The sequence below is a fragment of the Athene cunicularia genome (assembly GCF_003259725.1).
Source record: "Athene cunicularia isolate RWA chromosome 13 unlocalized genomic scaffold, athCun1 chr13_part1, whole genome shotgun sequence".
Lineage (NCBI taxonomy): Eukaryota > Metazoa > Chordata > Aves > Strigiformes > Strigidae > Athene > Athene cunicularia.
This window is the reverse complement of record NW_020799117.1, coordinates 11,055,275-11,065,269: the sequence shown is the minus strand read 5'-3', so window position 1 is coordinate 11,065,269 and position 9,995 is coordinate 11,055,275. Positions and strand designations below refer to the sequence as shown.

Genomic DNA, 9,995 nt, shown 5'->3' with positions numbered 1-9,995 from the left:
CCCCCAATTGTCATTGACTAAACAAGGGGAATATACAATTTCCCCCACAGAACGAATGAGTACAAATAAAACTGTATGCATGCTGAGGTGATATGTTGACTGAGACATTCAAGGATGTAGATCTATATGTTTGGTTCCCATTGATGAATCTAGTTCAATGCAAGAACATTACATTGTTGTTTCTGTTTTGCCTTTTTTTTTTGGTGTTTTTTGTTGGGTTTTTTTTTGGTGTGGGTTTTTTATCGTTGTTGTTAAAACGCTTGGATTGTCTTTTTGGTTTGAGCTTGTTCTCCATGGTGACTGTATGCCACCAAGGGGGGAGAGGACACTCACAGGAAACCCATGGAGGCACACTAGAAACCTTACGGTACCACCAGCAGCCACTTACATTTTTGAAGCCGAGGAGTTGGCCATCAGAGGCAGGCCTGGACCAGCCTTGGCAAGCTCCTCCGTGGGACAGCCTGGGTGCCCCATCTGTGGGACAGCTGTACTACAACCCAACGGGGCAGCTGGCGCTCCCGCTGCCAGGAGCTCTGCTCCTCAGGTCAGCATGGTCTTTGTCACTACAGTACCTGGCCCGATCCCATCTCTTCCCAGTTAAGTTGAATGAAAATTTTGTCACAGAACTTAACTAAAATCAGGCAGGATCCAGGTCATGTCTTTAAACAAATACCTGGCGATCACATAGAGACACACCTTTTCAACTTAACGGTCCCCTCTTCCTTCCTACATGACTTCTATTAAAAGCAATGCCTATAACTTCTGCGGGTGGATACATGCATTAAACCCTGAATATAGCTATTAGGAGCTGTGTTCATTTAGCAGTAACTAAAATCTGAGTTGGAAATTGTAGCCAAATTCCAACACCCTCTACTGTTTATACAGCTCCTTCCCACCAGGCGACAAGACGTACGTTAGTTCAGTGGGTACGTTCTGTCTCTACTGAACTGCCTTCCTGCCCCCACAGCTTTCCTCCCAAACTTTCTAAATGAGAAGACTCAAATCCCTGGTGCAATTCCCAATTTCTAAGAAAACTCACTTTTTCTATAGAGGAAGCTGAGGAGTTCACCCTTCTGTCCCTGTGGATGCTGTAACCTCCATTTCCAGTACAATATCTGGGGATATAGGATTGCAGATCTGCAACCTGAGAATTACAATTGCATAGGGGGTAGGAGAGATGTGTCCAAACACCTCATTCACACTTAAAACTGCTTAGAGACAATAAGCTCTTGACACTCTTCATCTTTAGTAACTCACTCTGCAGAGATCGGTGGTCATTATCTGCATGGCAATTAAAAAAAATACCAAGTCAACCCCCTCTCCTTATCTTTGGCATTTGGATAAACCACAGCTGATAGGCAGGTTAGAGTGGGGCTCCACATCCCAGCAAACCACACCATGCTCCTGCTGAGGAGAGACAGATTTCTGCTGGGCCTTCAACACAGCCCTACAGAAGAACTAAGTATTGGGGTCCTTCGCTGTCTGAGCCTACGCCCATCCTTTAACTTTGGGCCGTCCATAGGGGTGGAGGACCTTTATCACTGAGTGGGCAGGTGTAAGCAAAGAATATGCACAGGGTTTTTAGAGGTCCACAAGCACACTCTTGGGGGTCCTCCATACTGTGCAAGTCTTAACAGTCACATTGCCTTGTCTGGAAGCTGACTACTTGCCTTCGATATGCTGGAGTGACTGGATTAGCAAGTGTCAAGTTATGCAGTGGTTAAAAAACAAACAGGGGGGGCACTTAAACCAGGCAGCATCACCCGGATGAGAACAATGGCTCAGAAGTTAGTTAAGAGAAAGCGGTGGAGCTCCAGACCGCATGGTCCCTGTGCAAGAGATGGGGTAACTATTTCATTAGAGAGTGTCACATAGAGAGCCTTGAGCTCTTGCATTCTCAGCCACAGGCAGAAACCAAATCCCCCTGGAATTCAGCCATCTGCTGTAAGGCTGCGCCCTAAACCTTCGGAGGTGCTAAGCCACAAGCAGCCACATGCAATCTGGCAGAGCACTCTTGGAACCTGCTCCCCAGCCAAGGGGACCAAGAAAAAAAAAAACCAAACAAAACCAAAACAAACCCCCAGAACAACCCAACAACCCCCAAACAAGACCCTAAATTTCAGTTCACATCCATTTCAAAGAAAAGGGGAAAAGAATTTAGTCAGAGACATTTTGCCACGTTTAGTGGCTGCTCAAGTGTCGAGTTTGCTGGATCAATAACCTATTGCCACTGCTCTCCCTTTGCTACTATATACACTTGTTGCTGAGGTCCATATATAACTTGCAATGCCCTGTGCTTGACCTCTGAATGGGAAATGCTTTGGAATGTCCATAGACGGGAAGATGGGACTCAACGGAGGAGGTTTCCAGTGGAGGGGAAGGATAGGGGGGATGGGGAGTTGGTGCCTTTTTTCACCTCTGGATGTCAGAGAAGTCGGACAGTTCATCTGCCCGGTCCACGATCCCATGTGCCCCTTTGGGACCATGGCCCCCAGATTTCACCCGGGCATGGGCGTTCAAGTGGCCCTTAGTACCTCTCTCTCCCTTAGATGCTCGTGAGCTCTCCCTGTGGTCGGAGTCAGGATGGGCCAGCATGTCCCCGCGGCCAGCGGCGGCTTTGCTGGCTTCACTCGGCTTCTTCTCAGGACCCAGGATGGCATCACCATGCACAGCCGAGGTGCAGAAGCTCAGGATGGAGCAGAGACTTCCCCAGTTCTGTTCACACTGGGCCTGGACGCTTCTTGTTATTGCCTTTTTCACCTCCTCGCCACAGGTGAGCAGGATATTCACTAGGTCAACATATGGCCTAGAGGTAAAGGAAACAGCGAGAACAGAGTCAAAAAATTTAAGGGTTATTTATCCGTAAACAAGCGTAATGGCCTCTCTGCCTCACCCTCCCTTGTTCACAGCACAGTTGAGTAGTGTTAGCCCACTGCTACCCACTGACTCGGCAGCCTCGTAGAGCAATTGTGAACCACGTGGACTTCATGATCTTAAAGGTCTTTTCCAACCTAAACGATTCTATGATTCTATGTTTATTATACAATATATTATATTCTAATTAGCCATATCGCTGTTAGAAATGCAGATGATGGCATCCTGTCAAATGAAGCTTCACTCAAGTGCTGGATCTGCCTTTGCTCCTCCACCAAAGATGCTCTGGGAGAACTGTAATGTCCACCAGAGGAATATATGACATCTGCACTCTTGGCAAAGGGGGCTCTCAAATGCAAGAACAGCTATCTCACACCTTCTGCCTCTATCTCTCTCCATGCCCCTTCATCTTTATTAGTCAGGATACATGACAAAAGAAACCTTCTCATGTCCAGAGCCCATCAGTTTTATCAAACAGATTGCTATTTCCAGGTGAACAGCTGGTACAGAGCATGCACCAATCACCAGTGTGCAAGAGGAGGCATTTCCTCACTTCCACAAAAAGCAAAGATACTCAACTAGAGGTTCTCTAGCTTTTCTTATCATATTTAGCTTTTCTTGAAGCACCAAGTGTTGATCTCCACCACAAGCAAGATCCTGTCTGGACTCAGGATCTGACTGCACAGAGCTCAGACACATGGAAATCCACTCTGATGGCACCGTTTCTTCCCACACACAGGGTTTTTTTCTGCATTTCCTGACAGAGTAGAGTACAGCTTTCAGTACATACCTTTTCCCAGCCAAACAAGGACTCCAAATGAGCCATGTACTCAAAATACTGTTTCTGCTTCCCACCCGTCCCTCTGTGCCCCCACGGCACAAGGCAGCCCAAGCACAGGCATTTTGGCTTCCTCAGCCACAGGTCACTGAGTGCAGCAATTTTAAAATAGTTGCGGTCACAAGTTTTGTGGGTCAATATTGATGTTGTCTATTGACACAACCGCTCAACTGCTAGCAGGCCCAGAAGGACGTGCTTAAAAGTCTTCCACAGTAGGAACCATCCACAGTGCAAGTGGAAAACTGCCTGGGGTCAGCAGTTGTGGTTGTATGGAGGGGGTGCACCTTCTGGGCACACCCTCCACCAGCTCTGATGGCTGTGGACAAGACTAAATCTCTTACCATGAACTAAGTCAGAAGAGATGAAGAAAATCAACGGATTATGATCAGTGTCTGATACTATCCTGATCTTATTCTGCCCAACTGCTTAAACTCATTTTAAATGACTAATGTTGGAGAACCATCTATTCCCCTATCTCAAAATATTTCCCATGTTTGGATTGTTTCTGCCGTTAAAAAAAAAGTTACTTGGAATGCAGCAGTGACCAATCTGCCAGGGCCTGTCACCACTTCCACCATAGCAAATTGGCCTGACCCCCACCCCACCACAGCTGACTCAGGAGGAGACTTCACCGCCCCAATCGTGTTCCTCAACACTCATCGGGAGAAAACAGTCAGAATAAATAGTTAGAGAACAAGTCTGAGAGCTGCCACTTGCTTCTCTGCTCCTAGTTTTTAACATAAAATAAAAGATGAGAGACAACTGAGCACATCGCATATAAAGTGATCCAGCAGAAGGAAAAAATAAAGAGAGCAATCAGTTGTTGAAATTGGGCATAACCTTTACAAAAATCTTTGGAAGAAAAAGGTTGCTGGTATGACTAAAAAGTGGCTCAGCTGCCAAATATTTCAGGTATTCAGAGTCTGCCAGAGCCCTGCGGATTAATACTGGCCCATTTCTCCTTCACTGTTTTACTTCTGCCTTTCAGCTGGCCCGACCATAGCACCTGAACTGAGCACAAGGCTGCAAGTCAGCAGACGTGATTTTATTTCCAGCTCTGCCACACTTGCCTATTGATCTTGAACAAGTTCCTTAGTTCAAAAGCTTCAGAGATGGCCTCTAAATTTAGGGGAGGGGAGGAGGTTGGCTGACTTCTATTTGGGGAGTCCTGCATAGGAAAGCTAAACTCCGACTCCAAGATGATGGAAAGGAAGTGTAGGAAGCACTAAATGAGATCATGCAAATTCTAGGTGTTCAGCAGAGTGATCCGTCTCTTCTCAAACTGAGAACCCCCCAGTTAAGCTCCCCAGAAATAAGCAGCTGCATTTGCGCATTCCTGCTTTAGTCTGTTTGTAAAACAAGGATAACTTTCTCCTTGGACAGGCCTTTGACTTTCATAGTTCTTCTCATGTCCAAATGATTGGAAGGGGGGGGCGGTGCTAACTGGTACCAAGAACCCAATTTATAGCCTACTAACACATCTGAGCAGTGCCCACAGAGAGGTGCTGCTGTGCAGGACGAGGCGCCTCTCCTGCAGGCAGCGGGATGCTGCCCTTCCTCCTGGGCACAGCCACCAGCCATGCCTTTGATCCCAGCCTCAGGAATGTTCATGGAAAGTGCCTTGCTTTCAGGCCACCATGTTCACCTCGTGCATACCACAGCAAACGACTCTGCATTTGACAGTAAACTGGAAAAGTGTGTCTCTGCAACTACAGCTTAAGCATTAGGGGGTGGTTTTCAACAGAAAGTAAGAGAATTGGGGCACAGCTCCTTTGGAGACCAATAAAAATGCAAGGCTAAAAGTCCAGAAGAAATGATTCTGTAATGTCATGACTGCTGGGATTTGGAGTTTCTGTACTAATACCCACTAGGGATAAGAAGGCATAGAGGCATGGTGGGAAGATGCTTTAAGGTTAATTCTGCTGCCAGGCTGTTGCTCAGCCTTCTTGTTTGGGAGGTGAGATGCTCACCTGCAAGAAAAACAGGCTCCAATTTTTACATCTGTGCACAAAGAGTTGGTACAAACAGCTTGTGCCTGGTTTGTTGCTGTCATGGGGCAGCTTTGATCAATTCCAAACAGGATTTGTGACTGCCGTTCCTCAGAGGGCAGCTGTGTTCCCAGTCAGAGGGATGAACTCCTCAAAATCTGACTTGTGCCTTCATTTTGCACACCTCCATGTTTTATTAAAAAGCATCTGAGATTAATAAGGAATAAGATGAATGGGAGATTACCTGGGGGACTGCAGCTCTTTCAGGGACAATTAAGTACAAGACAATTGAAAGTATGTATTTAAAGAAGAAATTATCATCTTACTGACAACTTTGCATAGACCTTCTTCCCCCTTCTCCTCTAGCTGTCATCTTTAACAAGATACTGAGGTCAGGAATGGTGCCTTTGAGCTCAGAAAGCACAGAGACATTGTGAGATGCCTCTCGAAACAGAGATCAACACTGTATTTGCTAAACGACCAGAGACAGCCAGATCCAACTTCAACCCATTTCACCTCCTTCCACAGTCACGTCTAACCCTTTGTATATAAACTAGTCTTCAAGGGCCCCTGTGAAGAGGTACTGCCTTGGTCTGGTAGATGGGAGAACAAGACATGCTTAAGGCCAGGAGGAGGCGAAACAGCTCTTGGGCAGATGCACAGCCCACTGGCACCATCGTGCTCCTGGAAGGAGCTCCCACGCCCCTGACTGCACTAGTGCGGAGGCACTTACTCATGCTGCAGCAGGTCTTTGAAGTGAATCATCTCCACAATGACCTGGACGTTCTCCTTGGCAGCGGAGCAGAGGTCATGCTTCAGGTAGCACTCCCGCTGTAACTGGAACACCATCTCTTTAATGGCAGGGCACTTACGGCTGATGCAGCTGAATTTATGCCTCAAGGCATGAGCCTTACACTTCAGAGCGTCTTTAATGAAGGATTTTCCCTGAGAAGAAAAGAAACGGAGTAGGTCTGTATTTTTGTCCATTAAGCACAGCAGCTGATTTATGCCCAGCTAGATGCTCCTCTGTAGGAGAATGTCAAGGGTTGTTAGATTAAGGTATCACTTAATGGCTTTCCCCCCCTCTTCTCTTTGTTTCTCTGCCCTTAAGGACCATGCCAAGTTACCCAGCTTTGCTGTCCCAGTGGAGCTGAACACACAGGGCTTCCTCACTGGTATTCTGAGGCTTTCTCTGCCGCAACAGCTGAATGCCCAACAAGGGAAAGGGCAAAAGTAAGCACCTTGAAGTAATTCAGTGCTCAAGTTACTGACTTTGCTTCTGGCGTGGCAGCACAGCAGGTTCACACGAAGGAGAGGGCGTCCTGCCATGGCTGAGGTCCCCAAGACCACGAGCAGATACCCATTCAGTAACTGCAAATTAGGTTTAGGGTTTTTTAATTTTAAAATTAGTTTGCAAACTCAGACACATGCATGATCTGATAAGCACCTGCCCCATTCCCCAGCTGTAGTCTTTACTACCACTTCTTGAAAAAGGGACTCAAATCCACACTAATAATAATCCTACAGGGTCTTGACATCTGTTTGCTCCAAGATATTGAGAGATTAAAAAAGAAAATCAAATTGAGAAAGTAAAAAAAATGTTGCAGGGAAGCTGCTTTAGCAGCATCTCTTTAACCCCTATTTGCAGTTCCTTCATTCAGTTGCTTACTGGGTTCAAAGCCATCCCTTCCTTGTCTCTACTGTCTGATACTATAGTTACCATACATGGTGCATGTGTTGCAGTCTGAAAGCTCTGCTCAGACTCCCTTTACATTGCTGAGCAATAGGTGTGTGGAAATCTGCACTGCCCCCATCTCTTCATTAGCTTCAGACTATTTTACACAAATCCAAGACCAAATTCTTGTTATCCTTGATCCAAAGAGTACACTGGCACAGTTCCACTGGCTTTAACTAAGATTCACCCAGACCTGCAAGCAGATGTTGTCCTCAAATTGTTTCAAGCCAGAAATGTTTCTTGCTGATCAAAGAACTTCTTCAGTCATCATCCATTCCTATTCCCCATACCAAAGGCACTTACTTACCCTTCCCTTCAGTAACAAACACACACAGCATAGTAGGCAAATAAGGATAAAAAAGAAAATTCTCATATAAACCAAACCTAACTGCAATTCTCAGGTTTCAGAGGGAAGGAGAGCATAAAGCAGAAAGTGGCCAATGTTAGTCTTGTCATTTAATGCAGCCTGAAATAACTGTAGATAATAAGAGATGAGCCACGAAAAGCCATGTCATAATAGAGGCTAAAGTCACCTCCATATTAAATAAAGCTCCAGGGGTTTAATACTTCTGCACTGCAATGGAGACAGCTTGGACATGAAACAGGCTATATTTGATTAGCAATATCTGGGGATCCTGGGGAATAGGCATCAATGGCTACACTCAACCTTTGCAGGCATGTTTCCCCCCTTTCTCAACAGGACTTACTTCTTTGGTCAATTTTGTTCACTGACAGAATATTGTGCAAAAATAAACAAGCGTTTTCTGGAAGCCGCTTGGAAATTAAGCTGAAGGTTTTCAGATACCCACAGAAGAAATAATTTCCATTTTAATGGCTTAGCCAGACCCTTTGCACATCCTTGAGAATTAGAGCCTGAAACTCCAGCATTTCAAAAGCATTTCCTACTGGGTGGTCCCACCATCCCTCATGGAACAGGCTGAGTCCTGAAGGCAGCTCTACTTTATACCATGCTTTTAACAGTGCCATGTAGCTAGTGCTTTTAGTAGTTATGCTGCAAACTGCATGGTCCAGCCAAATGCCACTGGCCCGTCGTAATGTTCTCTTCCCTCCACATTGAAATGGAAGAGTAGGTTTACAAGACATAATAACAGGATGTCTCAATGATGCATAAATGGTCTGGGGAGAAAATGAAGGAGACAAACTTAATACTGCATACCATCTAAGTAATGTATTTTAACGTCAGTGATTGAACCAAAGACTTATTTGAAAATATAAGCTTTAGGAGGTTGCCTGTACTGGTTGTGTGCAAGTTTTGAGAACAAACTTTAATAACTACACATTGGGAAATACTTTGATACGTCTAAATGAACTGGATGCCCAAGCTGTATTTTAGAATCAGCTCTGAACAAACATGGTGTAGCAGCTTAAGCTGCTTAGTGTTTCTGAAAACCATGTTCAGTTACGTTAGTGTTCTGATTTAGTTATCCTGAGTACAGGCGGAGGACGTGATCACAGGGAGCTGTAGCTAGAGACAGCCTGTCTCCTGGGACAGGCTGCACACTGCTGCTTGATTATTATTTTGGGGTCCCAATTCTGAACCCTTCAACAGAAAAATTCTTAGTAAAGCTGGTCATGTGCAAAAGTAAATTTGGTCTGTAATGGCAACTCTTTGCAAAGATGCGTTAAGGAACTAAAATACATGTCAAGTGTATATTAGAAGCAAGCAGATATGTGGGACATTTCACCATGTTACCTGGGCATCGAATTTTCCAGCGTTGTGCAGGAATGTCATGCAGATCTCATGTAAGCCTCGGATCTCGCAAGAATTGTTTTCAAAGCATTCAAACACTCCACATCCCACATCTCCAGCATTAACCAGGCAGTGCTGGATTTCAGCTAAAATGAGCATTGATTACAGTTAATTTGAAGAACTGTTCATAGAATCTGGTGGTGGGTTGGGGGGGAGGGAAAGAGTTATTTTGCTATCATCATCAGTTCGAAAGAAAAAACACATGACGACGGTTATTGTACCCACAGCATGCCCACTTTTTGCAGAAATTAGGCCAAAGCTTGGGTGTATTATGTTATGAAAGTGATATCCAAGAAGTAAATGCCAAATCCACTATGCTTACGTCAAGCTATTTCACTTGAGAACTGTCTAATGCTTTTGCATTCCTCAGGAGCAAAGGACAGGCATGATTTTTGCTGTCCGACTTGTACAAAGCTCGCAATCAAACTGAAGTGCCAAAATGAGAAGTGCAGGACCCTGGCAGCTAAAATTTCTCATTTCTGGTACTTTGAGCTAGTTTCTGGCTATTAGCACAATGTTTTTTTACAGTCCGCTGGGTTTCCTCTGTCATGATGCCTACAAAGTTAATGGCAAAGCTCCCACTGATAGACTCCTTTTCACTGAGTGTTGCATAAAGCTGCAACTATGTCCTCACCTATGCAGAAATCAACTGAATATATATGTATTTATAGATGTAGTACATAAAATAGATCTACTGGAGCTAGCCATTACATCTATGTTTATTCTTCCCTTTCAGAGGTTATGTAATACTGTGAAAAAATGCTGTCTAATACTCCCCAACCCCCCCCA

General features: G+C 45.1%; 1 protein-coding gene across 1 annotated transcript; it reads right to left on the bottom strand.

Annotated features, from left to right (window-relative positions):
* Positions 1-245: 245 nt before the first annotated feature.
* Positions 246-9,490, bottom strand: STC2 (stanniocalcin 2). Its single transcript, XM_026858412.1, has 3 exons — positions 9,150-9,490; positions 6,434-6,645; positions 246-2,806 (listed from the first exon to the last, which is right to left on the bottom strand). Exons 1-3 carry the CDS (start codon positions 9,303-9,305, stop codon positions 2,413-2,415), a joined length of 762 nt encoding a protein of 253 aa, XP_026714213.1. The 5' UTR covers positions 9,306-9,490; the 3' UTR covers positions 246-2,412.
* Positions 9,491-9,995: the final 505 nt, after the last annotated feature.

What these genes read in the sequence shown, in the direction of transcription:
- STC2 (XM_026858412.1), bottom strand. Translation starts at nt 9,305, where the DNA reads ATGCTCATTTTAGCTGAAATCCAGCACTGCCTGGTTAATGCTGGAGAT. An exon ending in CTGGAAAATTCGATGCCCAG is followed by an intron (nt 6,646 to 9,149) that starts GTAACATGGTGA and finishes TTTTCTTCTCAG; the next exon opens with GGAAAATCCTTCATTAAAGA. An exon ending in AAAGACCTGCTGCAGCATGA is followed by an intron (nt 2,807 to 6,433) that starts GTAAGTGCCTCC and finishes CTTTACCTCTAG; the next exon opens with GCCATATGTTGACCTAGTGA.